Below are 27,235 nucleotides of genomic sequence, written 5' to 3' on the forward strand. Positions count from 1 at the left end.
AGAGTGGTATCTGGCCAGTGTTTTAAACTCTTAACTCTCACTAAGTTGTAGGATTTGTGGACCATCTAGCCCAGCAGTTCTCACCCTGTGGGTCCATTGGAAAACACAGATATTTTTACATTATGGTTCAGAACAGTAGCAAAATTACAGTTATGAAGTAGCAACAAAAATAAATTCATGTTTGGGGTCACCACATGAAGAACTGTACTAAAAGGTTGCAGCACTAGGAAGGTTGAGAACCACTGATGTAACCTGTCACATTTATGTATATAAACCAGCGGGCATGGCTATGCTTCAATAAAACTTTTGAAGTGTTGAGCTCTGGATGTCCTTTCCTGGTCTAGAATACACATTTGCTTTTATACTTGAAGTTTTTAAGTTTTTCAAGACAAATATATTGCAGAAGCCTCATGGTACACGTTTCTGTTGGTAATGGAAGGAATAGAAAGGTAAGTAATCATTTATTTATAAAGTTTTATTTATTTAAAATATATCATCATTTTTTTTTTTCCTGAGACAGGGTTTCTCTGTGTAGACTTGGCTGTCCTCGAACTCAGAAATCCGCCTGCCTCTGCCTCCCAAGTGCTGGGATTAAAGGTGTGAGCCACCACTGCTTGGCCATTATTTCATGATTTTATGGGGCAACTTTGGATACAAAGTTTTTTACTTCAATAATGTTTGAAGGACACTTGTTCAGAAGTTATCTAAACATACAGGAAGTTAGTTTGGCATACATTGACAGTTTATAGAAACTGGCTGTCAAACATGCCAGTAGATGAAGGCACTTGTGATTTACATGCCATTGTAAGCAGGTCCTCCTCCACCTTCTGGGACCACCCAGTTAATATTTTGACTTGGGTCTTTGATATCACATGTTTTACAATGCACACAGTTCTGAGCATTTATCTGTAATCGAAATCCATCACCTTGTTCCAAAGGAACAAATTCATAAACTCCTGTAAAAAAGATAATATATATTTAGGTATGCAACAAAAGGCAAATAATGAAAAAGTGAGTGGAAATTAAAAAATCTTAGAACTATGGAAATCGTTGAGGCTTTCATGATTACTCCCAGAGATATCTGATCTTGGTGTTGCCCTATTAGTATAAACTAATCACACAAAAGAAGTACAGCAGTATTCTCTATCTAATCTCACTTGAGCGCACAGTAATTTTCATATACTTGAGTACTGTTTACTATATTTAGATCTTGTTCTCATTATTTTGACTGAAAGCTCTTAGCACTTAAGGGATTCAGTACTTGTGATGAATTAAAAGTTTAGTGTCAATTATTGAACTCAGTGTGGTCATAATGTCTATACAAGTACACATAAACCATCATTTCAGAATTGCTTTTAAAAAGACCCTAGAACAGGTATTTGTTTTCTATAGTATGTTTGTCTGAGGATAGACATGATAGCTGTTTGGAGATAGGTCATCCAAAGTAGACCTAAGCAAAATCCCTACTATTTTATCATTGTTACTCAGGACCCTCAAGAGTTTCATTAAGGGTGCTGAACAGGGAAGGGGTGTGTGTGTGTGTGTGTGTGTGTGTGTGTGTGTGTGTGTGTGTGTATGTGTGTGTATGTGTTTTAATGGTCTCTTTGGGATAGAAAAGGGGGTATCTTGAACTGGGAGATTGTTAAATGTTTAGGAACAGGAAGAAATAGTTACTCACCTGCAGGGCAGAATCGCTGCTCAGGCCCATCATATATTGACAGATTTCTATTAACAGGTATGCTGTCATCCTTTAAGGTTAAATGTGCTGGCTGGTCATGTTCATGATTAGTACCACTCAGAGCCACAGAGGATAAGAGGTCAAAACTGATCTGTCCATCAGGTTTTGGATACTCAATGGGTGTACAATCCTTGGCTGGTTTGAGCTGATCAGAGTCTGAGCCTTAAGCAATTTTGAGGAAGATGTTTAATAAAGTAACATAATTTTCCAGGACTCTTCTTTTTTTTGGTATTGGTGATTCAGGCAGCTCATGCTAATAGTCTCTTACCATTGAACTTCATTCTCAGTCCCTCAATCAGTGTTGTTATGTTGTCCAGACTGGCCTTGAACTTAACTGTCTCGCCTTTACCTCCTCATGCCCAGCCTGTCTCAAAACCCCACCCCGACTCCCAATACCCAGACAACCAAATTTATCATGTGTCTGACTGGCAAGTTTGAAATGTTAAGAGGGTAGAGATGAGCATAATGAAAGTTTGCTAGTGAGCAGCCATGTAGCCTGAGGTTCCCTAACACTACCAAAAAGAAAAAAAAACAAAACCCTATAACAAGGTTATATTTTCTAATAATAAGTATATCCCACACATACATTTTTCCATATGCAGTTACTTAAGATCAGTACTAGCATTAAGTATAATATTTGAATTACCTTTATGTTTTAGAGTCCATGGCTCCATTCCTCTCAATATCCAGTAAAATATCCCCGTGTAAATCATCCCTCCATATACTCCCAGTATCCCATGGCAGGATGGCCTTATATTTCGAACAGCATGTAGCTCTTTCCATACCCATGATTGCTTCAAATTGTCCTCATACTCAGTTACATGGAGTCCTTTTACGAAAATAAGAAATATTAAGTGAAACAGATGGTGAGGCTTAGTTTGAAAAACACAATCATGTGGACCCATGAAGAATCACATAAATGTTATCTTTCAACAAGAAAGGGGTGTGTATGTGTGTGTGTGTGTGTGTGTGTGTCTTGATCTGCCTGCCTTTGGCTGGCACTGGGGCTTTGTGCATAGTAGGCAAGTACACCTTAAGTATTATAGTGGAAGCATAAAAGATTGGTTTGAAAAGGGGAACTTTTCAGGCTTATTTATACACGTTCAGGCTTATTTATAAATGTTCTTTAAAAAGAGACAAAGCTGGCTGGGCAGTGGTGGCGCACACCTTTAATTCCAGCACTTGAGACGCAGAGGCAGGTGGATTTCTTGAGTTCGAGGCCAGCCTGGTCTAAAGAGAGCTCCAGGACAGCCAGGGCTACACAGAGAAACCCTGTCTCCAAAAACAACAAAACAAAACAAACAAACATAAAAAAAAAACCAAAGCTATCACTAAACTTTTATTGTGAATGGAATTGTGTCCCTGCAAGAATTATCTTTTGAGGTCCCAATGGATTCAACCCTTGTACCTGATTATGACAGAATGGTTATAGACATAATTGGGGCCTTGTGGAATAGAGTGGGTCTCTAATCTATTAGACACGTCCTCTTTACAAGAGAAAATGGAGGAAAGGATGTATAAACCTGAGATGGGTATGGGGAAAAGAGGAACTTCAGAGAGCATGCTCCTTGATTTTGAACCCCACGCTGCAAGAAAAACTTGTTTAAAGTTATCTAGTTTGTTAAGAGTGCAACTAAGAAATCTATCTTTTGGAGGGTGGGGTACAGATGCTAGGGATTAAATCTAGTGCTTCATGAACACTGGACACTGAACATCTAGTATTGTGCATTTAATCTCAGAGGGGAGCAACTGATTCTTTTTTTTTTTTTTTTCAGTGCCAGAAAAAAATTTAGTGCTCAAAATCAGCTAGCCACACAGACTCCTGGTTGTCATTCTTACCCCCGAGAATATGCAACAAATTGAAAGACTGGTTTCCCCAAATGATCTGTGTCATACTCAACATAAGCAAGCATATTAATTAAAAGCTACAATCCTGTTATGAGCCTATGTTCACTAGGGAGAACGCTATTACCTCAGGTGTTAACTGTGTAACCAATTCGAGTCTTTCAAATCAACAAAGTAGGGGGCCCGTTAGCATGGTATGTACCTCCCTCGCCCCCTTCCCTGCTTCCTTGTGGTGGAGTGGGGGAAAAAAATCACACCTTCCTCTTGATGGAATTACATGAAAAAAAAAATGACCATGGATGTGCAGGAGTGATACATACACATCACACAACACGACTCATTAGAAAGCTTCCCATATTCACCTAGGTTGTCTTCAGTCACGGCCACGCAAGTGAAAGCCGCAGAGCAACTGATTCTTAACTGACTTGCACAAACTACAAAGTGATTATACTCTTTAGTTAGTGGTTTTCTGTTAAAAATTTCAAGGGATTTTTATCCCTTTTTATACCACTTAATTCCAGGGTTATCTGGCATAGTTACAATATGGCTTATGGTTCCATAAGGAGCAGTACGTGATGAAAAATGAACATTCTACCTACCTTTTGCATTTCACCTTGTCTGTCCTGCCTTGTCTAAAGTATCTCCTTGGCTTTTATTGGTTTTCTTACCTCTTAACAAGCTTACGTGCTAGATCTTCATTCTTGAAGATACTTGAAGGCATAACCAAACTGCACTTATTATTTTTTTCAGTGCTTGGGACCAAGCAAACCTAGAGTCTTGTTCATGCTAGGCAGTCTTTCAACCACTAAGCCATACCCCAAGTTCCTGAGCTGCTAATTCTTAGTAGAACATTGGTTATCTGTAATTCTAAGGACTAGATTTATATTCAAAGTGTTTAGAACTGAAAATGAACAAAGTCTTTGCTGGAGTTTTTGTCCATGTGCCAAGAGACAGTAGAAAAATTAAGCCAAATATATAGTGTGTCACTTGATGGCATGTGATAATGAACAGTTCAAAGTAGGAGGGCATGCGCATCCCAATTTGTCTGATTTTGAGAGGCTACTTGACAGTGCTGTCTGAACGGCAAAGACCATGAGAGGAGAGCATGCATGACATGTTCAGGAACTGGAGACCAGTGGCTGCAATGCAGGACTGTGGAAATGAAGTCAACAGCTGGGGGATATAGCTTAATGGTAGAATGCTAGGTTCAATCCCCAGTACTGGCAAGGAAAACCAAACCAAACCAAACAAAAACCACCTAAAAGCAACCAACTAACCAACCAACCAATCCCCAAACTAGCAACCATGGAGCTGAGGTTCCATTGGCAATACTTTATGTGATTACAGTGTTTCTTGCAAGCTTTTTTTTTTTTTTTTTTTTTCCCCCTAAGACAGGGTTTCTCTGTATAGCCCTGGCTGTCCTGGAACTCACTCTGTAGACCAGGCTGGCCTTGAACTCAGAAATCCACCTGCCTCTGCCTCCCAAGTGCTGGGATTAAAGGCGTGCTCCACCACTGCCCAGCTCTTGGAAGCTTTTGAGGACAGTAAATGCACTTGCCAAGTAAGCAGAACACCCTGATGCAATTCCTGGAACCTGAATAAATGTATGAATGTATGAGAGAACTGATTTTCAAGTCTGATGCTGAACTAGAGAGATGAAGTGTAGTTAGGAATATTTAATTCTTGTTCATAAGACCTGAGCTTGATTCCCAGCAATATTAGGTGGCTCAAAACTGCCTCTAATTCCCAGCTCTAGGGGGGGTCTCTGCAGGAACTTGCACTCATGTGCATAGACCTACATACATAAGTAAACAATGATAGTTAAAATTTTTTCTGACCTTTAAATGTGTACTATGGCTTATGCATGCCTACATATTACATGTATTATAATAATAGTAAAAAAATAAGGATAGTAAAAATAAATAGTAGCAAATGTTAATAGTAAAAACAATAGTAAACAGTAATAGTAAAAATATAGTTAGTATTTATACATAGTAATATATAGTTAAAATATGTAAATATGTAGTATATTTATTATATATACTATTATATATAATATATAGTCAAATAATTCAAAACTGAATTTATAATAAATTATAAATATGTAACATATACTATAAATAATAAAAATAAAATCCAAGAGAAAACTGGGTTTCAGAATGTGAAACTTGCTAGGGGTCATTAAAGGTGGTACACACCTTTAATCCTAGCATTTGGGAGGCAGAGGCAGGTGGATTTCTGAGTTCGAGGCCAGCCTGGTCTACAGAGTGAGTTCCAGGACAGACAGAACTATACGGAAAAACCCTGTCTCGAAAAAAAAACCCCAAAAAAAAAAAAAAAAAAAAAAAAAAAAAAAAAAAAAAAAAAAAAAGAAAAAGAAAAAAGTCTAGATTGGCATAGAACTCAGAAATCTGCCCATCTCTCCTTTGATTAACAGTGTGTGCCACCATGCCCAGCTAGATGGTCTCTTTACTATGGTGATTGTAGTTGTGTTCTGCCACAGCAGAGTCATGTGATTATGCATACAATATTTAGTAAGACTAGGTGGCTGGGGCTGGAGAGATGGTTCAGTGGTTAAGAGCACTTTCTGTTCTTCCAGAGGTTCTGAGATCAATTCCCAGCAACCACATGGTGGCTCACAACCATCTGTAATGTACCCTCTTCTGGTATGTCTGAAGACAGTGACAGTGTACTCACATATATGAAATAAATAAATACATAAATCTTAAAAAAAAAAGAATAGGTGGCTGATGTTGCCATTTTTAATGTTCTGCTTCTAGTCTATGGATACTTGGGAATCTGTGAGATACCTTTTTGAATCATTTACTATATGCAGTGCAGATGTAATATGTACTGAAAGGGGACATCACTCTATTTTGGATGTGAATAAAATGACAGTTAAAATTTCTGACTGTAGGGGCCAGAGAGATGGCTCAGTGGTTAAGAGCACTGACTGCTCTTCCAATGGTCCCGAGTTTAATTCCCAGCTCACAACCATCTGTAATGGGATCCAATGCCCTTTTCTGGTGTGTCTGAAGACAGCTATAGTGTACTTATATACATTAAATGAATAAATCTTTAGAAAAAATTTCTGACTTAGTGTTTCTTTCACATAAGATTTTCTCACCTGTTGTTTTTGACTGGAGGTTTTCACTAGTCAATTGCTTAAAGATGGATTCTGCTGCCAAGCTCCCACTTTTCATTGCCGTGTGGGTGCCTTTGATCTTGGGAACATTCATGAAACCAGGACTACAACCAATTAGTAAGCCACCAGGAAAAGTGAGTTTTGGTATGGACTGAAAAGAAGATTCAGAATAATACATTTGTCAGCTTAAAGGAGGCCAAATAAACGGAAACACTTCAAAACTAAAGCTGTAGGGCAAAGAAGAATAAATACATGAAAAGGAGTGTGGCAAGGAAAGGGAGCGACCAGGGCAGGTAGGGTTAGGACTTTGGCCAGTTTTCTATTTTTTTTCCTTCCTTATCCATGACTGACCTCTATGGGACAGAATTATCAAAACAATATATTTAGAATTACATGTTTTTATTTATGTGTATCTGTCACAGTTCAAACATTTCCTAAGTTTGGGGGACAATTGTATCTTCCGTTGCATGTATTTTGGGAAATGATTCCATATCTTTATTTTAGTCTGATATGTAGAGGTGAAGAATATGCTCTAATGGCATTACAATATCTAGGTGCTACTCTAAGCAAACTGAACTTTCAAATTATGATAAAACAACTAATGTAATAAAGGTATCAGTATTTTCAGTTAGCCAACAAAAGTATATTGTCTAAGGAGCAGGAACTGAAATAAGGACTGCATGGGAACACATACTCCAGGGCTGGTCTGTTCATTTTCAGTTTTTCTTCTCTAGGGCTTTCTAGACATTCAGCCATAGACAGGCCTTTGTTGAGAGGGTGGTGGAGTGGCCACAGTTCCCACTAATGGTAGAATTCTAGAGCAAGAAGCTAAAAAAAAAAAAAAAAAAAAAAAAGTGCACAAGGAGTCAGAAAAAGATCATGCCTGGGTTGCTGAGGTAGTTCAGTGGGTAAAAGCTTGCTGTTGGACTCGATGACTTGAGCTCAATCCTCAGAATCCACACAGTGGAAGGAAAAAACTGACTCCTATTGTCCTGACTTCATGCATGGACGCATGTGTACTTGCACACATATCTGAATGACCATGTTTATAATAATACCATATTGACTTCCCTTAACTTTATAAATTATTGTTATAGTAACAGTGTCTTCAAAGCTTTATTTTAAAGTGCCCTGCATGTTACTTTTCTAATAGATTAAAGAACACCAAACACCAATTTCTAAAATAGTTTGATAATCTAGACCATTAGAGGCAAAAGTGATCTTTTTTTTGTTTTGTTTTGTTTTTGTTTTTAGAGTCAGGGTTTCTCTGTGTAGCCCTGGCTGTCCTGGAACTCACTCCATAGATCAGGCTGACCTCAAGCTCAGAAATCCACCTGCCTCTGCCTCCCAAGTGCGATCGTGTTTTAAATATGATCCCGAAAGCAGAGAAGCTGCCTCCCAGGTCACTTGGTCTAATGTTTAGGGCTGCTTTTCAGATTACCTTACCTGTCTGACTGATATTTTTGATAACAGTACTAACAGCTTTTATCTGGCCATTTAATTCTTATTTCATCATTTACATATATTCAAAAATAATCATTTTAAAATATTTATTTTGAGAGTATACTAACACAGAATAACTAGTAGAAGAATCCTACCAGGCTACCTGAAAGACTTAGTTGGGATAAATCATTTTTGAAAGATAAATTTCCTTTTCAGTTTCCTGGTGTAAGTAAAGGAATAAATAGAAATAGTGTAAATCACATTTTTTGTTTTCTAGTAAAAAAATAAACAAAAGGTCCATGAATATATACATATATATATTTTGGAGACAGAGTCTCACTTATGAATTCTTGTCTGGCTTCAAACTCAAGAAATCAACCTTCCTCAGCCAACCAACTGCTGAGTTTAAAGGCATGCACCATATACCCAATCAAATCAATATATTCTTTTTTGTTCCCTTTTTATGTGTATGAGTGTTTGTGCTGTATGGCTGTGTACCATGTGTGGGCCTGGTGTCTGAGGAGGTTAGAAGCAAGTGTCAGATGCCCTGGGACTGGAGTTGTGAACACTGTGAGCTGTCTTATGGATGCTTGGAATTGAACCTGAGTCCTCTGCAAGAACAAGTTCTCTTAACCACTGGTTCCATCTCTCCAGCTTTCAATATATTTTTGAAATTAAATTCATGGTATACTGTAATTACTGTGTTATGCATAATTATATAAGTATTTTGTTAAGCTCCTTAAATTTCTGTCCTATGAAATAAAAAATTACTGGTTCTTAATTGGTTATTTAAGTTACAAAATAAAAATTGAGCATGAGTGCTGGAGGCTACCTGCAAGCCGCCTTCATTGAGCGCCCGGGCTCCATAGGCTATCCTCTTCCCACCTTCCAGGGTTGGCTGGATGCTGGGGTGATGCTTCCATCTCTGGAACTCTCGGAACGGACTCAGGTATGGATTCTGGTAGTCTAGGCCAACCTTAAACCAAAGCCAAAATGAAAGCAGAGATAGACTCTACACTGAGGGTATGAAAACTCTAAAGACATCAAGAAACCACTGTGCTTTGGAAATCAAAGTGACTCTCAAACCCATTTGTAAATAAGTATCCACAAATGGAGTTGTGATTACATTACTTATTTAACAATACCAACTCTACTAGTAAAATAGCAATCCAGGTCGGGCAGTGATGGCACACACTTTTTTTTTTTTAAACCTACTTTAATAAGGGTTCTTTCTTTTTTTAAAGATTTATTAATTTTATGTATATGAGTACACTGTAGCTGTACAGATGGCCATGAGCCATGCTGAGAAATGAACTCAGGACGGCCTGGCTCACTCAGGTGTAATACACTGTAGCTGTCTTCAGATGCACCAGAAGAGGGCATCAGATCTCATTACGGGTGGTTGTGAGCCACCATGTGGTTGCTGGGATCCGAACTCAGGACCTTCAGAAGAGCAGTCAGTACTCTTACCTGCTGAGCCATCTCGATAGCCCAATGGCACACATCTTTAATCCTAGGACTTGGGCTGGGCAGTGGTGGCACATGCCTTTAATCCCAGCACATGGGAGGCAGAAGCAGGCAGATTTCTGAGTTCGAGGCCAGCCTGGTCTACAGAGTAAGTTCCAGGACAGGCAGGGCTATACAGAGAAACCCTGTCTCAGGAAAAAAAAAAAACCAAAAAAACAAAACAAACAAAAAAACAAAAAAACCATAGGAGTCAGATACACAGCCTTTAGTGTGAAAAAAAAAAAAATCCTAGGACTCGGAAGGCAGAGGCAGGTGGATCTCAGTTGGAAGCCAGCCTGGTCTACAGAGAGTTCCAGGATAGCCAAGGCTATCAGAACCCCTGTCATTAAAAACAAAAAACAAAAACAAACAACAAAAAGAGTAATCTAAGTTACAGTACTACTAGAGCAGAATTTAAGTGATGTAAATTGTATTAAAAAAAACAGTGGGAGGAAGTACAGCTTTTATAGCAGTATCAGTGCTAAAATGAATAGCTACACCTTTTTTTATTTCATTAGACAGAGTCACTAGAGTAACTACCACAGGGTGACACAGCAAAACCTGACTAATGGTGTTAAATTATGTACCAAGGGTTGGTGAATGGCTCAGTGGGTAAGAGCACCGACTGTTCTTCTGAAGGTCCTAAGTTTAAATCCCAGCAACCACATGGTGGCTCACAACCACCTGTAATGAGATCTGACGTCCTCTTCTGGTGTGTCTGAAGACAGCTACAGTGTACATACTTATAATAATAAATAAATCTTTGGGCCGGAGTGAGCAAGGTCTACAGGAGCAAGTGGGGCTGACCAGAGTGAGCATAGGTCCTAAAAAAAGTCAATTCCCAACAACCAGATGAAGGCTCACAACTATCTGTACAGTTACAGTGTATAATCATATACATGAAATAAATAAATAAATCTTAGAAAAAAATTATGTACTGAGTGCGTAAATGTAATGATGTATCATGTAAAAGGATCTGACACTAAACCTTGATGTTGCTGTCAGCTATAAGATGTAGAAACTTGATAGTCTGCATTGTTCAAAACATTTAAGATATTAATTTATTGCTATAGCAATGAAGAAGAAATTGTGGTTTGTTTGTTTTTTGAAATAGTAGGTTCAGACTGTGGGCCAATTTTATTTTGAGTAGCAGCATGCCATAGTTGAAGTGGGTTCTAAAGTCAGCATTAGGCATGAATCCCGCCTCCATCATTGTGGTAGTTTGAATGAGAATGTCCCACTTAGGTTCATATATTTGAATGCTTTGTTCCCACGTAGTTGAACTATTTGGGGAGGATTGGGAGATGTGACCTTGTTGGAGGAGGGTTGCAACTGGAGATGAGTTTGGTGATGTTAAAAGACGAGACCAGGCCCAGTATCTCTCTCTGGCTTTAGATTAGTGTGCAAAAGCTCTCTCAGCTCCTGCTGTAGCACCATTGATCATCATGGACTGTAAGGAAGCCCCCCATTTAAGTGCTTTCTTATATTACTGGTGCTTTGGTCATGGGGTCTTTTCACAGCAACAGAACAGTAACTAAGACAAGGAGTTACTGTGGCATTTGGATAGACTTATTTTAATTTGCTCACAATAAGGACATGCTTCATAGCACAGGATGGCTACTAAATTGACTGGCCAATCTCCCCAAATCTAGAACAGTGCCTAGAGTGTAGTAGCTACTAGCATCACAGCTAAGTAAGTTGATGAATATCTACAGTAGCCACAGAAATTTTACACTCTGATAAGTGCAAATGTCAGCTTTCTAATGGAAGAGTATTTTCCAGGTTAAAAAAAAAAACCCTATTTTTCACTCTCTACCTCTAGTAAAGTCTTTTGCAATGGGAGATAACTTACCACAAAACCAACAGCTACTAGAGGTTCACCTTCATTTAAATGATAAAGGAAAGAGCCTCCATAAGTATGCCTGTCCAAGGGCCAACCAACAGTGTGATCTACTCTCCCAGGTTTCCACTTCTTTTCATCAATAATCCATAGCTAAAAACAAAAACAAAGTCCATGAAGTCTTACAGTATTAATTACATTAACATTATGTAACATGTAATACTGTGTAATATTAATTATATGAAAGCAACACAAAAATTATTTTGTACATCAAAATGTATTATAATCAAATGATTGCATGTTAAGCCAACATAAAGAAATGGGTCACAAGCCGGGCGGTGGTGGCGCACGCCTTTAATCCCAGCACTTGGGAGGCAGAGGCAGGCGGATTTCTATGTTTGAGGCCAGCCTGGTCTACAGAGCGAGTTCCAGGATAGCCAAGTCTACACAGAGAAACCCTGTCTCGAAAAAAACAAAAAACAACAAAAAAAGAAATGGATCACAAAAAGTTATGAGCCCATTAACACTTCAAATTAAGAATTTCTTTGTGGGAGTATAGAAAAGATTATTGAAAATTTCCTGTAGTACTGGCTACTTAAGCATGTTCACTGTTGTGGGAGTGGGTTAAATCACAGGAGGAGCAAAATTCAGATCTGTTACTTTATCTTTCTTCAGCCATCTTACAATAAGATCATTGTTCATTGCAAGCTTTTATTCACAAGATATTGAAGTTGTTTATTTATTTACTTATTTTTGCAGTGCTGGAGATTGAAATCAGGCCTGAATATGTACTAGGCAAGCACTCTATGACATCCCAAGCCCTTTAAAATCTATATACATATGCTGGTCATGGTGGTGTAAACCTTTGGGAGGCAGGCAGGAAGATTTCTTAAAATGCTTAAACTAGCTTAGGATGTAGCTCAGTGGTAGAAAGTTTGCCTAACATATTCAAGGTCCTGAGTTTAATCCCTGGCACTGCAAAACAAAGTTTAAAGGGTAAAAGCAAGTTTAAAGGGTTAATAGAGTATAGAATAAATTAAGAAAATATACATTTAACTTTACTAAATTATAGATCAATATACAATGTCTGAGTATTTTCTGAAATATTTTCACATAATTTTGAATAAACAATTCTTTGTAGGATGTGGCCACTCTAAAAGCAGTGCATGAGAGAGCCATAGAAGGGCAGGTTACGAAAAATATTAAGGTTCAAATATTTTCAAGTTATGAGTTACTGGAGATATAATTTAGGCAATCATTTGACCTGTTTTAGTTATAAGAAACAATTTAAATTAATGAAAAAAATGAAGTGTGAAATTAAATCAGCATTACAAGCTACATGATAGTACAAATTAAATCCCATCATTTAAGATTAAAGCTGCACAAGCAAACCAGGATACCTCCTTCAAACCAATTCCGTAGGTCTGGGCATCACAGCTGGCCCTCAAATCAAACTTCTTGTAAAGCTGCTTGGCTAGGTGTCCATGGCAACCTTCTGCAAAGACTGTGACTTTGGCATGCAGCTCCAGGCCTCTCTCAAAGGTTGTCTGAAAAGCAAAGACATGTTAAAAAGCAGTATTTGATAAACTAAACTAAACAATGATTTAGGTGCACAAGGCATGGTAGACCTATGTATGGAAGGAAACTATCAGGACTGTTTATTATAAGTAGAATCTAAATTTCCTATCTCCGTACATTCCTGAGTTTGCTTTTCCATCAGAAGCAAAGGCAGGAGGTTTCTGATGAGTCATGAAAAGAAAATATGAATTAAACACCATACAGAATTTACTTACATCCTGTTTTTTTTTTTTTTTTAAATGGGAGTGCTGTCTGCATGTACACCTACCTGCATGCCAGAAGAGGGCTTCAGATCACCATATAGTGGTGGGAATTGAACTCAGGACCTCTGGAAGAGCAAACAGCCACTGCTCTTAACTGCTAAGCCATCTTACCAGCCTAGTTACATCCTTTTAAGCATAAGTAGACTGCACTCAACATACTCTGCATCTACTTGCTTTGTTTACTTTTCCCTATTGTTCAACATATAGTATTGTAAAACAAATTCTTCCTCTCACTAAAATAGTAATCATATGTATGTATGTATGTATGTGTGTATGCATGCATGCATGCGTGTATATAAATGCTAAGCACGGTGCTTCCATAATTCCAGATCTTAAGAGACCAAGGAAGGAGGATTGTACATTTGAGATTTCAGTGTAGCTTAAGCCTAAGCTTAGAAGACTGAAGAGACTACGTCTCAAAATAAAACAAAAACAGGCTACAATTAGAGACCTTTTTCTAACTGCATTTACATCTATCACATGGCAGTTACTTAAGAACAATAATTAAGGAAATCTATTATAAAATGATTTTCTTGATGTTTTTCTACTTGTGTATTATACACAGATATATTTATATAATAGGTTTATAACAAAGTAATGCTTCATAGTTGTTTACACATAAGTATATGCATATTATATGCATTGTACCAGAAATGAAGCATTCATTTTTAATGGTCAAATAGATTACCTTACATTCTTGCTTCTTTTTCGCCATGAAGGCAGTGAACCCAGAGCCAGTGAGTGAATTCTTCAGTCTACCTCAGCACACTCAGAGAACTGGCCTGTCTTCACTCTGATTGGTAACGTGCTTTGTTCTTGAGGGTTATTTGTGTCATATATGTCATATCACAGATAAACATATACCAAGAGGTCAGGTAGAGAGGGCAGAGTTGACCACCAGACTGAAAAACAAGCTGTTTCAAAATGTCACAGGTGAAATCAAAGCTCCAGCAGGATAAGAAGACCTAAATATTGAGCTTGAGTTGGTTCTTTTTGTTGAGAAAGGCTCTTGTATGTAGGTAGCTTAGGCTGGCCTTGAACCTCAGCCTCAGCCTCTCAAGTACTGGGCCTGCAGATTTGGAGCCTGCCCTGTTAGCTCTTGTTCAGCACATAACTATTAAAACGTATACCTTTGGTGCACCGTCCTTTTGTATTCCTACATCATTAGTGGCGATTCCTTTTACACTACCATCTTCATGATAAAGGACCTAAAATGATAAAAGCAAATTTATTATTACCAGATTAATATTAACTTTGACATATTTGAAATGATGATTACAGTTTATTTTTGAAGAAAGAAGGGGGTGGGGAAGTAAGAAGCATAATCATGAAGTTGAGAAACTGTACTATTCTGACATTCTCATTTGATTCTTCTAGAGGAAAATGCTCTCTGGATAGTCAAGTACAAAATGCACCCTGGAATCACATGAGACTGTAGGAAGGCTAGAGGGTGGATACTGACCCAAGGATAGTAGCAATGGAGAAGGGAGTAAAAAGGGAACTGAGGTATGGCTTGGAGCTCTGAACCAAACAACAAAGCCTGATAATTGTTGGGGACTGGTTCTAACGCTTTGAATTACTCGGTGTGTCTAGACGCTGAAGGTCCCTTCCCCAGTTGGTTTTTGATCAATCAATAAAGAGCCAACAGCCAATGGCTGGGCAGGTAGACTGAGGTGGGACCTTTAGGATTTTCGTGGGCTAGCAACAGGAAGGAGGAAGGAAGAGAATATCCAGGACTAGGGTGGAGGAAGAAGGATGGGACATAAGAGCTACAAGAGAGAAAATCAACCAGTCACATAAGAATTTGGGTAGGTGGCCTTCCCCGATTGGGCCTGGGGTAACTGGAAGGCTTAGGAGTCTCCGGAGTACTGGCGAGGAGTGTTTGCTAGCAGGAGGTGTATGAGTGCCCAGCCTTTGAGCATGTAAAAAATTAACAGGCCCGCCTGTGTCTGCGTGCGTGCGTGCGTGCGTGCGTGCGTGCGTGTGTGTCTTTCATTTGAAAACCCAAAGAGCTTCTGAGTGGGTGGCTGCAAGTGTGACCCCCTGGGAGCCAAAGTGGTGTAACTAACTATCGCTACAGCTAATAATAATCAGGAAAGAAGCAAATAAAAGAGAAACTATGTTAGAGACAATTAGTATGTACACACAAAAGGAGATACCAGGTACTTAATAAGTTGCCCACCTGTGACTCTGACATGGAGCCCCATCAAGAATATTTAACATAGAAGCAGTGCAAAATCCCACACTGAGGTCTAAAAACCCAAATGTGTATGTATAGGCTGGGGAAATAGAAACTTTTAGCAACAAGAACCTATGTCTTTTACTTGCCTTTGATTTATAAAAAAATTGAATTTTCTCTGACACAAAGATAAAAGAATTTCTTCTTATCCCTAACTCTTCTTTCATTATTTCTTCCAGTAAAATTTCTTCAAAATTTTTTTATGTGTATATTTTATTTTATGTCTATATTTTATGTTTTGCCTGAATGTGCATGCTGTGTCTTCAGAGGCCAGAAGAGGGTGGCAGACCTCCCTGTAAAGAGAGATGTGTGTGCTGGCATGTAGGAGCTGGGAACTACACCTGGATCCTCTGGAGAAGCTGTCAGAGCTTTTAACTGCTTCATCTCTCCAGCCCTCTCCTTTCTGTTACAGAGACACAGTCTCATTATATTGGCCTGTCTAGCCTAATGTAGACCAGGCTGGCCTCAAATTCATAGTGATCTGCCTGTCTCTGCCTCATGAGTGCTGGGATTAAAGGCATACCATCATGCCCAGGTGCCTGGCTATTTAAAAGGATATTTCTTTCTTTACCTGTAAAAATAGTGGTATTTTTGGTTTATTGCTCATTGAATATTGAATTGATTTAAACAATTTCTTTACAAGTTATGAGGGTTCTTTTGGATTTTCAAATTTAATTTCTCCAGTTCTACAGTATGAAATGGTTGCCAAAAACTATTGTTTTGTGCGAACTAACAGAAGAAGTTTTTAGAATGAAGAATAATCTACATAAGGTTTGAACTAGTTTATTTTTCATGGTACTACTTTTAAAAAGGGAAAGGAATGTATTCAGTGGAGGGCAACAATAGTGAGGGCAACCAAATTTCCTATCAAAAACAAAAATCCAGCATGGTGGTTGAAAGAAATGAGAATATTAGCCTAGGAAACCAAACCCTGGTGAGTAAAGGTGGAAGAGAAGAAGAGTGCCGTGGAAGACGGCATGGACTTGTTCTGCAAAGCACACACAGCAGATGGTTTCCACTGAATACATGAAGAGATGACCAGGAGTCCACTGAGGGAGTTCAATCACAGGACAGGGCAAGAGAAGAAAATCAGTTCCTCTTTGGATTAGCATTTCTAGTATTTTCCCCAATCCTGCAATTCTAAATCCCTAAGATTTTTCTAAACAATTTACCTCTGTAAACTTATTGGTTTACTTTTGTAAGAAAAGGAGATTGTTTCCAATAAATGTTAAAAAAAAAAACTACAAGTCTACAGACCTCAGCAGCAGCATACCCAGGGTACACTTCAACTCCCAGAGCTTCTGCCTGCTCTCCCATCCAGCTCACCAGATGTCCTAGGCGCACAATGTAATTGCCATGATTGTTCATCGGAAGACCTGCAATTGTTCATGGAATTTAAGATCTGACATTTTATGCTAAGGCACTTCAATAATATAATATACTTAATTAAAAAAATCTAACCAGTGTGTACAGCTGCATAAATATATACATTATCTTTTTGGCTCTAATGACATTTTTTTTTAAACGTTTGAAGAAAGTTCTAGTTTATTAAAATAAAACCAATATTAAAGCCTGATTCCTGGCTGGCTTTCAAGGCTCTCTTAGACTAGAAGACAATAGAACTGCATCCCAGTGTGGCTTTCTCATTAGCTCGCTACCCCTGGGCAAGTCCTTCACCTTCCCGGCCTTCTGTTTTCTCATCTGCAGAGCAAAGTTTTTCCTCACTGAAATGCAGCTCCTTCCAGCTGTGCAAGCCCATGACTTTATGACTCTGCCATACTCTACCTGGAAGAATTGGCACAGGGATTCTGTGTTTCTCTGTTAAAATCGCAAACCTGTCTTCTGTCACAGGAGTGTTAAGTGGAGCCTAGGAACAAATGAGAACAAGAAGATGTCTTCAGTTGTATTTATAGGGTGAATATACATTTTAAAACCCTCTTACATTTAGAGAGAGAAAAGGAGCTCCTCTCCTTTTCACTTCTCTTTCAGCATTTCCTTTGAAAACCTGGTAACTAAAATTGTTCTTATGTCTATTGGAAACAGGTAGAAATCTTTTTCTCTTAAGAATGTGTAAGGGAGCCGGGCGGTGGTGGCGCACGCCTTTAGTCCCAGCACTTGGGAGGCAGAGGCAGGCGGATTTCTGAGTTCGAGGCCAGCCTGGTCTACAGAGTGAGCTCCAGGACAGCCAGGGCTATACAGAGAAACCCTGTCTCGAAAAACCAAAAAAAAAAAAAAAAAAAAAAGAATGTGTAAGGGTGTTTTGCCTGCATGTACAGCTGTGTACTAGTTATGTGCCTGGTGCCCACAGGGGCCAGAAGGTGACTTTGGAGTTAGAGACAGTTTTGAGCTGCCATATGGGTGCTGGGAATTGAACTTTGGTCCTCTGGCAAAGTAACTAGTGTTCTTATCCATTCCTAAGATGGAATCTTAAAAGCTAACCCACAGCTCTTGGTGGTCTTGTCCTAGCCACCTCTTTTCGAGAGGCCTCTTGAAACATGTCTGAACTGTGTACATCATGTTTCCTTGTCTCTGTGCGCTGAGGTGCCTGCTCCAAGTTAAAATTCCCTGCCTTGTTAGAAGAAAAAAACTTAGAGAAGAGGTAAAGACAATCAACATGCATGTAGAGCTGACAGCTGTGCCGTAAGGGTCTCGAGGCAATAATGGGCTTTGACATTAGAGCTGACGCTGTGCCAATCTAACTATACCGGGTTCTGATATATTGAAGACTTTTTTTTTTTTTAGTGTTCTTGTTTTCTTAAAAAAGCATGCTATTTTGGGAAGGAGTGAATTAAGGAAACTTTCAGATTATAGCTTATCCCATAAAAAATGAGTGCAAATAAGATTTATAAACTTTTTGACCTTTATTAAGGGTATTCACAAATATTCTAATTTTGGATATAGGACAAATATAACTCATCCTACACAAGAAAAAGCTGAAAGTAAGATTTTAACCAATTTCATATTAATTTTGAAAGCAATGAAACCTAACATTGAGTCTTTTATATGTCTTACTCATAGCCTTTTCTGCTGAGATTAGAAGAAACCACATTGATTATTTCTTTAGAAAATTGATTTCAGGTCCCAGAGAATTGGCTCAGTGATTAAGAGCACTAGCTTTTAATAGAAGACTTGATTTCAATTCCTAGCACCCACAACTTTCTGGGAATTCAAATTCCAAGGCAAAGCAATGCTCTCTTCTAACCTCTGTGGGCATCAGGCATATTCATGATGCAGGCAAATACTCTTATACATATAAAGTAAAAATCTAAAATAAATTTTAAAAAGTAAGAAAATTAGACTTTCCTCTTTCGTTTTAGATATTGTATTATCCCAGAAAAGTTCATAATACTTTTCTAGGCACAAATTTAAAACAACAAAGTGTTATTTTTTTTTAGGTAAATTGTTCAAAGAAATTCTTAAGATCATGGCTTCTCATATGTTCAGTATATAAATGTGACTTATAGGAAGTGTTATATAAAAATAGGAGTTATGGGTTGGAGAGATGGCTCAGAGGTTAGAAGCACTGGCTGCTCTTCCAGAGGACCTGGGTTTGATTCCCAGAATCCACATGGTGACTCTCAACTGTCTAGAACTCCAGTTCCTTGGGAAAGGAAGCCCTCTTCCGACCTTCAAAGGCACCAGGCATACAGGCGCATTCATATATGCAGACAAAACTCTCATATACATAAGATAATAAAATAAGTAAGTACATAAAAATTTAGGGGGGGCTGGAAAGATGGCTTAGCGGTTAAGAGCACTGGCTGCTCTTCCAGAGGTCCTGAGTTCAATTCCCAGCAACCACATGGTCACTCACAACTATCTATAACGGGATCTGATGCCCTCTTCTGGTGTGTGTCTGAAGATAGTTACAGTGTACTCATATAAAAAAATAAATAATATATAAAAAAATTAAAAATATAAATTACAGGGCCAGAGTGAGTGTGCCCAGAGCAAGCAGGGCTGGAGCAAGAGGGAGAAAGAGAAGGAGGAAGAAGAGATGGTTGGTGTATATCTGGCCCAGGGAGTGGCACTATTAGGAGGTGGGACCTTGTTGGAGTAAGTGTCACTGTAGGTGTGGGCTTAAGACCCTCACCCCAGCTGCCTGGAAATCAGTTTTTCACTAGCAGCCTTCAGATGAAGATGTAGAACTCTCAGTTCTGCCTGCACCATGCCTGCCTGGATGCTGCCATGCTCCTACCTTGATGATAATGGACTGAACCTCTGAATCTGTAAGCCAGCCCCAAATATATATTGTCCTTTTTAAGATTTGTCCTTGGTCATGGTGTCTGTTCACAGCAGTAAAATCCTAATTAAGACAGAAATTGGTACATAGTGGGGTATTCCTGTGACAACCTAACCATGTTTTGGGGAGGACTGTGGAAGGACTTTGGAACACTGGGGACGGAGGCCTGGCTTGTGAAATTTCAGAGGGAAGATTAAAGACTCTTATCAGGGCCATTGCTATTTTGATTGTGAAGATTCTGTGATTTTGGTTACTGGGGCTGAAGAATCAGCTGTGATTAACAGGATACCAGAACTACTAAAGTGAAACCATTGTATTACTGGGACTATTGATCCTGGTAGCTGGAGCTAAGAAATTAGTGGTGATTAAGAAGAGATCAGCATCACTGAGGTGATTTCTTCTGGGAAGTGTTTTCTCAGAGCACAAAGAAGCTGTGTTCCAGAGATAGCCAAGGCTGTACCTTGTGTAATGTGTAAGAGTCACCCAGGTAGTACTGGTTTTGAAAGTAGAAAGGGGTTATTTAGATCTTGGGAATGAATAAGAAAGTAAGGGTTGAGGCTTAATAGTGATGTTTGTGTATCAAGTTGATCAGGGGGTCAAGTTATAATTCTGTTACTTCTTTCTTGTTTTAGATTGGGTCTTGCTTGCTATGTATCTAGGCTCACCTTGAGTCCATCAACCTCCTGCTTCTGCTTCCTCCACTGTATGAGTACAAGAGCATTCAACTATACTTAGCTTCTGGGCTATTGTTCATTTGTGTGTGGTGCTAGAAACTGAACCCAGGTCTTGCTGTACATGTTATACCACTTAAGCCTCAGGCTCCTTTTCTTTTTTCTTTCTTTTTTTTTTTAAGATTTATTTATTTATTTATTTATTTATTTATTTATTTATTTATGTATTTATTTCATGTATGTGAGTATACTGAAGCTGTCTTCAGACACACCAGAAGAAGGCATCAGATCTTACTATAGATGGTTGTGAGCCACCATGTGGTTGCTGGGAATTGAAGTCAGGACTTCTGGAAGAGCAGTCGGTGCCCTTAACAGCTGAGCCATCTCACCAGCCCCTCAGCTCCTTTTCTTTGGTTCTTTTTAAGTTAAAAACAAAACAAAACAAAACAAAACAAAAACCCTTGAATATATATATTTAATATCTAACAACTGAGATTTACATGAAAAGGGTTTCCTTTATCTTACTAATTTGAAAGTAGAAACAGCATAGAGTAGACCAACTTAGACCAAGTGAGAATCAACTTGCCCTACCCCTTTCTCCTTCCAGTCTGGGAAGAGCTCTTTAAAAGCAGCTGGATCAAGGCAAGCCCCTGAGAGCGTGTGGGCGCCTATCTGAGCAGCTTTCTCCACCAGACACACACGGATGTCCTTTTCCTGTTCAGCAGCCAGCTGCTTTAGCCGAATAGCTGCAGAGAGCCCTGCTGGGCCGGCACCAACTATTACCACATCTGCTTCTTCTGCAAATCTCTCCATATTCACTCCTGGGAGGAAAACATGTTAAAGATCAATTCTGGGATTAATATGACGTGGTAACCACATGAGTCACATTCTGGTTTAGGATACGTTGAGATGTATTTTAGTGTGCTCACTATGCTTCAGAGTGTAATTTATAGATATTCTCTCTGGGCTATGGATAATAATTATAGTAAGTATATAATTTGATGAACTTCAGGTTCTCTTAGGTTCTGTTTTAGTATGTATCTTATTTTGGTTCCCATAAATAGACTTTTGGCTTTGAAACCCATTAGTATACATTTAGAAGGCATGGAGGTACACACTTATAAAACTGGGCGGTAAGAGCAGGAGAATCAGGAGTTCAAGGTCACGCCACTTCATGAAGTCCTGTTCTAAAAGAAACAAATGAACAACAACAAAAAGGTTTAACTTACCTAAGCAGTAACATGTAACACACTGGATAAAGCTGTGATATATATTGGATGCTTTTAAATTGTCATGAAAAACAAAATATTAATGCCAACAAGATAATATAAAGTATATAGGAGTCTCAAGAATTTTATGAAAATTGTTGCCCACCTTCCCATCTTTTGTCTTTGTCCCGGGGGTGAACAGTGTAGTGAGTGGTAATCTGAGGTACCGCAGAGGTCGAGGAGAGTCTTTGAGCACACAGGGGCAGGCACTTCTTAACTTTTAAGGCATGAAACCACTGATACACTGCAGAAAAACGAACGGTATCTTTTTAAGAATTAGTTTCCATCTGTTGTATACTGAAAAGTCTCTAAGCTGAGCAAATATTCTTAATAATTGACACAAATCAAAACGGAATATGCTTTTTCTTATGAGTGATACAGCTAACTTTTGCTCATGAAGCAAAATTTCAAATCTTTTAAATAATTTATTTTTATTTTATGTGCATTCGTGTTTTGCCTGCACAAAAATGTCTGTGTTAGGGTGTTGGATCCCTAGACTTTAGGTACAGACAGTTGTGAGCTACCATGTGGGTGCTGGGAATTGAACCTGGGTCCTCTGGGAAGAGAATCAGGCGCTCTTGACTACTGAGCCATCTCTCCAGCCCCATAATTTTTTTTTGTTGGTTTTGTTTTATTTAAGATTTATTTATTTTATATATGTGAGTACACTGGTGCTGCCTTCAGACACACTAGGAGAGGGCATAGGATCCCATTACAGATGGTTGTGAGCCACCATGTGGTTGCCGGGAATTGAACTCAGAACCTCTGGAAGAGTAGTTAGTGCTCTTAAGGGCTAATCCAGCTCTTCATCTAAAATTTCAAATCTTAAAACGAGTAAGAGATAGTATAATAAAATGAATGGTTTAGAAGTTGAATACATGCAGGGGGTAAATGGTATATTTTTTTTCTATTTTTGTTTTGTTTATTATTGTTTTTTTGTTTTGTTATTTTTGTTTTGTTTTTCTAAAAAAAACATGTGGAAAGAATGTATACATTGTTCTTTATGTCAAATGAATTCCACTCAATCCTTTTTTTTTTGTTTTTGTTTTTTAATTGTTTGAGACATGGTCTCATATAGCCTAGGCTGGCTTGGAACTTGTTGAATAGATGATGCTGGGTTTGGATTACAGCAATCCACCTGTCTCTGACTCCCAAAGGCTAAAATTAAAAATGTTCACCACTATGCCAAGCTTAATCACAGATTTTTATAGAAAAACTTACATACTAATGACTGTGATTATATACTCACATATTTTTTGATTCTTCCCCTATAGAGTGTGGACTGGACCTTACTAGTTTCTAATAAGCAGCATATTAAAAGAGAAAACAAAACCCCTAACTTTATAGTAAAAAATATAGTAGTTAGAATTAAGTGGGCTGGAGAGATGGCTCAGCGGGGAAGAGCACCGACTGCTCTTCGGAAGGTCATGAGTTCAAATCCCAGCAACCACATGGTGGCTCACAACCACCCATAATGAGATCTGACACCCTCTTCTGGTGCGTCTGAAGACAGCTACAGTGTACTTACATATAGTAAACAAATAAATCTTTAAAAAAATAATTAGAATTAAGTGAATCAAATGGTATTTGAGTCAAATACCATGTAAATATAACCAGCAATACAATGATATCACATGCCATTGATATGATATAATGGGAAATATTCCTTACCTGTGTGGTACACACCCTTAAAATCCTTACACCGAAGTCTACTATTTACTTTTTACAGTCCATTTATAAAAGTTTTTTTACTGTGGTTGCTTCATAAGACACAATCCAAGTTAGAAAAGACCTCGCTATTGTGACAGAAATTAAACAACTTCACAGGCTTCTATGCATATAACCATTGAAATTGTTACTAGTAAGGTCCTGATCCTGTTAAGAAGCACATAATTGTTTTTAGAAGCACATAATTGTTTTTGTTTTTTTGGAACGGAGTCTCTGTGTAGCCCTAGCTGGGCTGGAACTCCCCGTGTAGTCTAGGCTGGTCTCATAGTCACCAGAGAATTTTAAAAAGGCATAACGTTTACTCCTTTGCTTAAACGAGCATGGTATCGTCATGACACATCTGCACATGAGGCGTAGAGACGGAGTTATGGTAGAAAGCAAAGTCGAAGTACTGAACCCCGATCAGCCATACACATTACATACTTAAGCAAACTTAGTTGTCACCACTGAGTAATGAAAATGTAACAAATCAACATTCAAAGAAAAGTCACTGACTGGATCCAAGAGTGCATCTAAACTAGGCTGTAAACTGATGGCTCTCAAAGTGTAACATAATCTCTGTGTAATAGATGCTTTGTTTGAATATACACCATATTATTTAAATAAGTATATGTATAATTGTTTAAAAATCTCACAGCCAAATTAACTCCAGTAAAGATTTATATTAAGCCATTTTCAAGAGAAAACAAGATCCTCTAAACTTCTGCTTGAATTAGGGGCTGTTCTTAGGTAAAAACTTAAAAACTATCATGCAACTGCTTTAAGGAGTACCCATAACAGAAACGCCTGGAGTTAGCTCAGGATAATGCAGAAAAATTTCCGACTCCAGACATAATTGGTGATATAGGAGTTAGCGCGATATGAGAGCTCAGACTTCATTAAGATTAGACCATTATGGCTGCAAAGATGACAGTCTCAGGTCAGAGCCAAGGAGAAAACCCACACAAGTTTTTCTTTCTTTCCCATTCCTAATAAGGCTGCAGATAATACCTGAGCCTTGGGGTAAAGATTAGGACCGGCATTTGGGGGAACTCCACCGAGGGGGCAGTGTGGACAATTTTTCTCTTCTCGTGACCTTTAACCTAGATGTCAATTCTGCCAACTGGGGCAACTCCAAGGTCGGTAAACCAGGGTCCGCGGACAGGCGCTGACAGCAATGACCTTTGCCCTAGTTCTGCCTAAGACAACAGACAAGAACAGCGGTGCTTGCAGTACCCAGGTGTGGCCGGTCTGTTTGTCCCAACTTATCCACCTTGCTCCTTTTGTCCCCACCAGGAGTTTCGTCTCACCAGGGCAGGACAGCTTGGTTAGCCGCACCAACATGTTCAAAAAGATCCAGAGACTTGATCAGATACAAAGGAGAGCTCTCAGGCGGGTCTGTGGCTTGTCGAGGGCGCGGGACTTCTAAGCCACGAGGGGCGCCATCACCTGCCAAGAAGCCCCTACTATTCAGCTTCTGTCAGCTTCTCGACTCCGCCGACCGCCCTTGCTTCGCGGCGTACCCGCCCCTCTTCTGCTTTGCGCCGGCGCCACAGAGAACACGATGACCAGTAAGGTTTCCGGGTCACGTACAAGCGAGGAAAAGGCAGAAGACTCCATCTCCCAGTCATCCTCATCGAGGAACCTAGTATGCGGAAGAGGCCCACAAGCTCTCGCGTGCGCGCACGCGCACTAGAAGTACAACAGGGATTTGCTCGGCATTCTGGGAGTTGTAGTGTTCGGCTCCAGTGTCTCCGGATCCGGACTGGAGATGTGCGCAGGAGCCGAGTGACTACTGGCTTGATATCTGATTGGCTGTCCGGAAAAAAAATGAAAAGTACTTGTGGTCCAGGGCAGAGACAAACGAGAAGATGGGGCGGGACTCCGTGTGGGAGGAGGCGGAGCCTGTGAGCTTTGGGCGCGAGCGGTCGAAAGGCAGTTGGTGTGGGTTCGGTTGCTTGGTTCGGTCCGGCGGCACCAGCTCAGCCCCATGGCTGACTCCGAGGAGTTTCGGGCTTCTTCTTCGCCGCCGCCCCCGCCTCCCTCGTCTCCGTCGTCAGGCGCCTCTTCGTCGTCCCTCAGCATGCCAGTGAGTTTGGGCTGGCGGGATCCGAGCCGGAGCCACGGTCCAACGGTGGACCCGCTGGAGCAAGTGGAGCTGCAGATCGGAGACGTGAGTGTCGCGGCTGCGACTGGGAGCTGCTTGCAGCTGGGGTGCTCCCGCCTGCGGTTCTTGGAGTTGAGGGCTAGCCTCCGCTCTCTCCGCCCGCATCTTTCTTTCCTTCTCCTCCTGCTTGCGGTCAACCGTTGCCCCGCTACCGGGATCCTCTCTCCCTCTCCGCCTCCTGCCATCCCTCGGAGCACTTTGGGCGGTCCTAGCCTCCCTGCCCCTTGGTACTTTCTAAGGGACTTGAGCTTGCGCTTCTAGTTGGCCACCAGCCCAGCTGGTGATGCTGTTGTGTATCGCATACTTGGCTCTGTGTTGGACTTGAGTGGACCAGGGCTAATCACAGCCGGCAGCAGAGATCATTGGTTTTCACTGATGGATTAGACGGGACAGATTAGACAGATTCCTGCAATGCAAAAATTCTGTGAAGTTTTTGTTCAATCTCGAATTCCCAGAAATCACTTCCTGACCCCAATACATATAACCCTGAGGGGGTTGGAGGGTCACAGCGTCACTTTATATAAGGACTCATGAGAGGGAGAGAGGAATGATGTAGCAGGCAACCTTCCTGGAGATCGTTATGGAATAACCACACTCAAGATTGGAAACTAGAACTGGGTGACACGTTTTTATTTTTATTTTTATTTTAGATTTATTTATTTTCACGTTTTTATTTTTTATTTTAGATTTATTTATTTATTTTTATGTGTATGAGTACACTGTAGCTGTACAGATGGCCGTGAGCTATTATGTGTGTGGTTGCTGGGAATTGAACTCAGGACCTCTGCCAGCCCGCTTATTCCGGCCCTGCTTGCTCCAGCCGGCTTGCTCCAGCCGGCTCCCTCCGGTGTAATTCACTGTAGCTGTCTTCAGACGCACCAAAAGAGGGCATCAGATCTCATTACGGGTGGTTGTGAGCCACCATGTGGTTGCTGGGATCCGAACTCATTACCCTTGGAAGAGCAGTCAGTGCTCTTACCCGCTGAGCCATCTCGCCACCCCACGTTTTTATTCTTTTACCAAAAGAGATGGCTAAAGTACTGGTCCAGGTTTTTTTTTTTCTCTCCCCCAAAACAATACTGGTTACAAATAAATGTGTACAGTAAATGCTGCCGTGATATAAAAACTATTATTTTATATTTTTGGTGAGGAAAACATTTGATTTAAAAGTGAGGTTTTCATAGCTGTGTGTGATTTTAGAAGTTCTGTCAGCTCAGCTTAGAGTATCAGTTCTTTGATTTTTTTTATTATTTATTTATAGTTCAAAAATAAGTGTTCGTGGGTGAAAATAGTGGAACAGGGCTTTTCTTCGTTAGCAGCAGAAGTGAGGAAGTCCTTTGGATGGCTCTGCCACTTTTAGTCAGGAGGTTCCCAGGTTACCTTGGTGTGAGAGTTGGGTGTGTTTTTTGTTAAAAATACCGACATGTCATATTTAGTGAGTATTTTTATGGCAGGTATGTTTCCTCAGAGTTACATAATGAAAAATTTAGAGGTCATGAGTGTAGCTTGGGTAGAGCTATGTGCCTCCCATGTTCTGAGGCTTTGGCTTCAAGAAAGAACCAGTGGGTTTTTTTTTTTTTTT

General features: G+C 39.7%; 2 protein-coding genes across 3 annotated transcripts in view; one reads left to right on the forward strand and one right to left on the reverse strand.

Annotated features, from left to right (window-relative positions):
* Positions 1 to 617: 617 nt before the first annotated feature.
* Positions 618 to 25,341, reverse strand: Etfdh (electron transfer flavoprotein dehydrogenase). 2 transcript variants are annotated; one of them, XM_031374135.1, is made up of 13 exons: positions 24,723 to 24,745; positions 21,886 to 22,023; positions 21,103 to 21,332; positions 17,383 to 17,464; positions 16,855 to 16,973; positions 14,489 to 14,566; positions 12,918 to 13,064; positions 11,530 to 11,670; positions 9,004 to 9,147; positions 6,711 to 6,879; positions 2,385 to 2,567; positions 1,679 to 1,900; positions 618 to 956 (listed from the first exon to the last, which is right to left on the reverse strand). In XM_031374135.1, exons 3-13 carry the CDS (start codon positions 21,322 to 21,324, stop codon positions 793 to 795), a joined length of 1,671 nt encoding a protein of 556 aa, XP_031229995.1. In that variant the 5' UTR covers positions 21,325 to 21,332; positions 21,886 to 22,023; positions 24,723 to 24,745; the 3' UTR covers positions 618 to 792. The 2 variants fall into 2 exon arrangements, with proteins under 2 accessions (XP_031229995.1, XP_031229994.1); XM_031374134.1 differs by lacking the exon at positions 24,723 to 24,745 and adding an exon at positions 24,797 to 25,341 and having other exon boundaries at positions 647 to 956.
* Positions 25,342 to 25,427: 86 nt separating this feature from the next.
* The window catches only part of CUNH4orf46 (chromosome unknown C4orf46 homolog), a 3,591-nt gene continuing 1,783 nt past the window's right edge, over positions 25,428 to 27,235 (forward strand). The window contains exon 1 of the mRNA XM_031374138.1: positions 25,428 to 25,659. Within this exon, the coding sequence (XP_031229998.1) occupies positions 25,477 to 25,659 (183 nt within the window). The 5' untranslated portion in view covers positions 25,428 to 25,476. The remainder of the gene's footprint in view (positions 25,660 to 27,235) is intronic.

The sequence above is a fragment of the Mastomys coucha genome, unplaced genomic scaffold, assembly GCF_008632895.1.
Source record: "Mastomys coucha isolate ucsf_1 unplaced genomic scaffold, UCSF_Mcou_1 pScaffold16, whole genome shotgun sequence".
Classification (NCBI taxonomy): domain Eukaryota; kingdom Metazoa; phylum Chordata; class Mammalia; order Rodentia; family Muridae; genus Mastomys; species Mastomys coucha.

Excerpts from the sequence above, each read along its gene's own strand:
- Etfdh (XM_031374134.1), bottom strand. The coding sequence starts at position 24,830 with ATGTTGGTGCGGCTAACCAAGCTGTCCTGCCCTG. Across the intron at positions 16,974-17,382 it reads CCCTGTGCCAATTCTTCCAG|GTCTTCCGATGAACAATCAT; the intron begins GTAGAGTATGGC and ends GAACAATTGCAG. Across the intron at positions 1,901-2,384 it reads ATGGACTCTAAAACATAAAG|GCTCAGACTCTGATCAGCTC; the intron begins GTAATTCAAATA and ends AAATTGCTTAAG.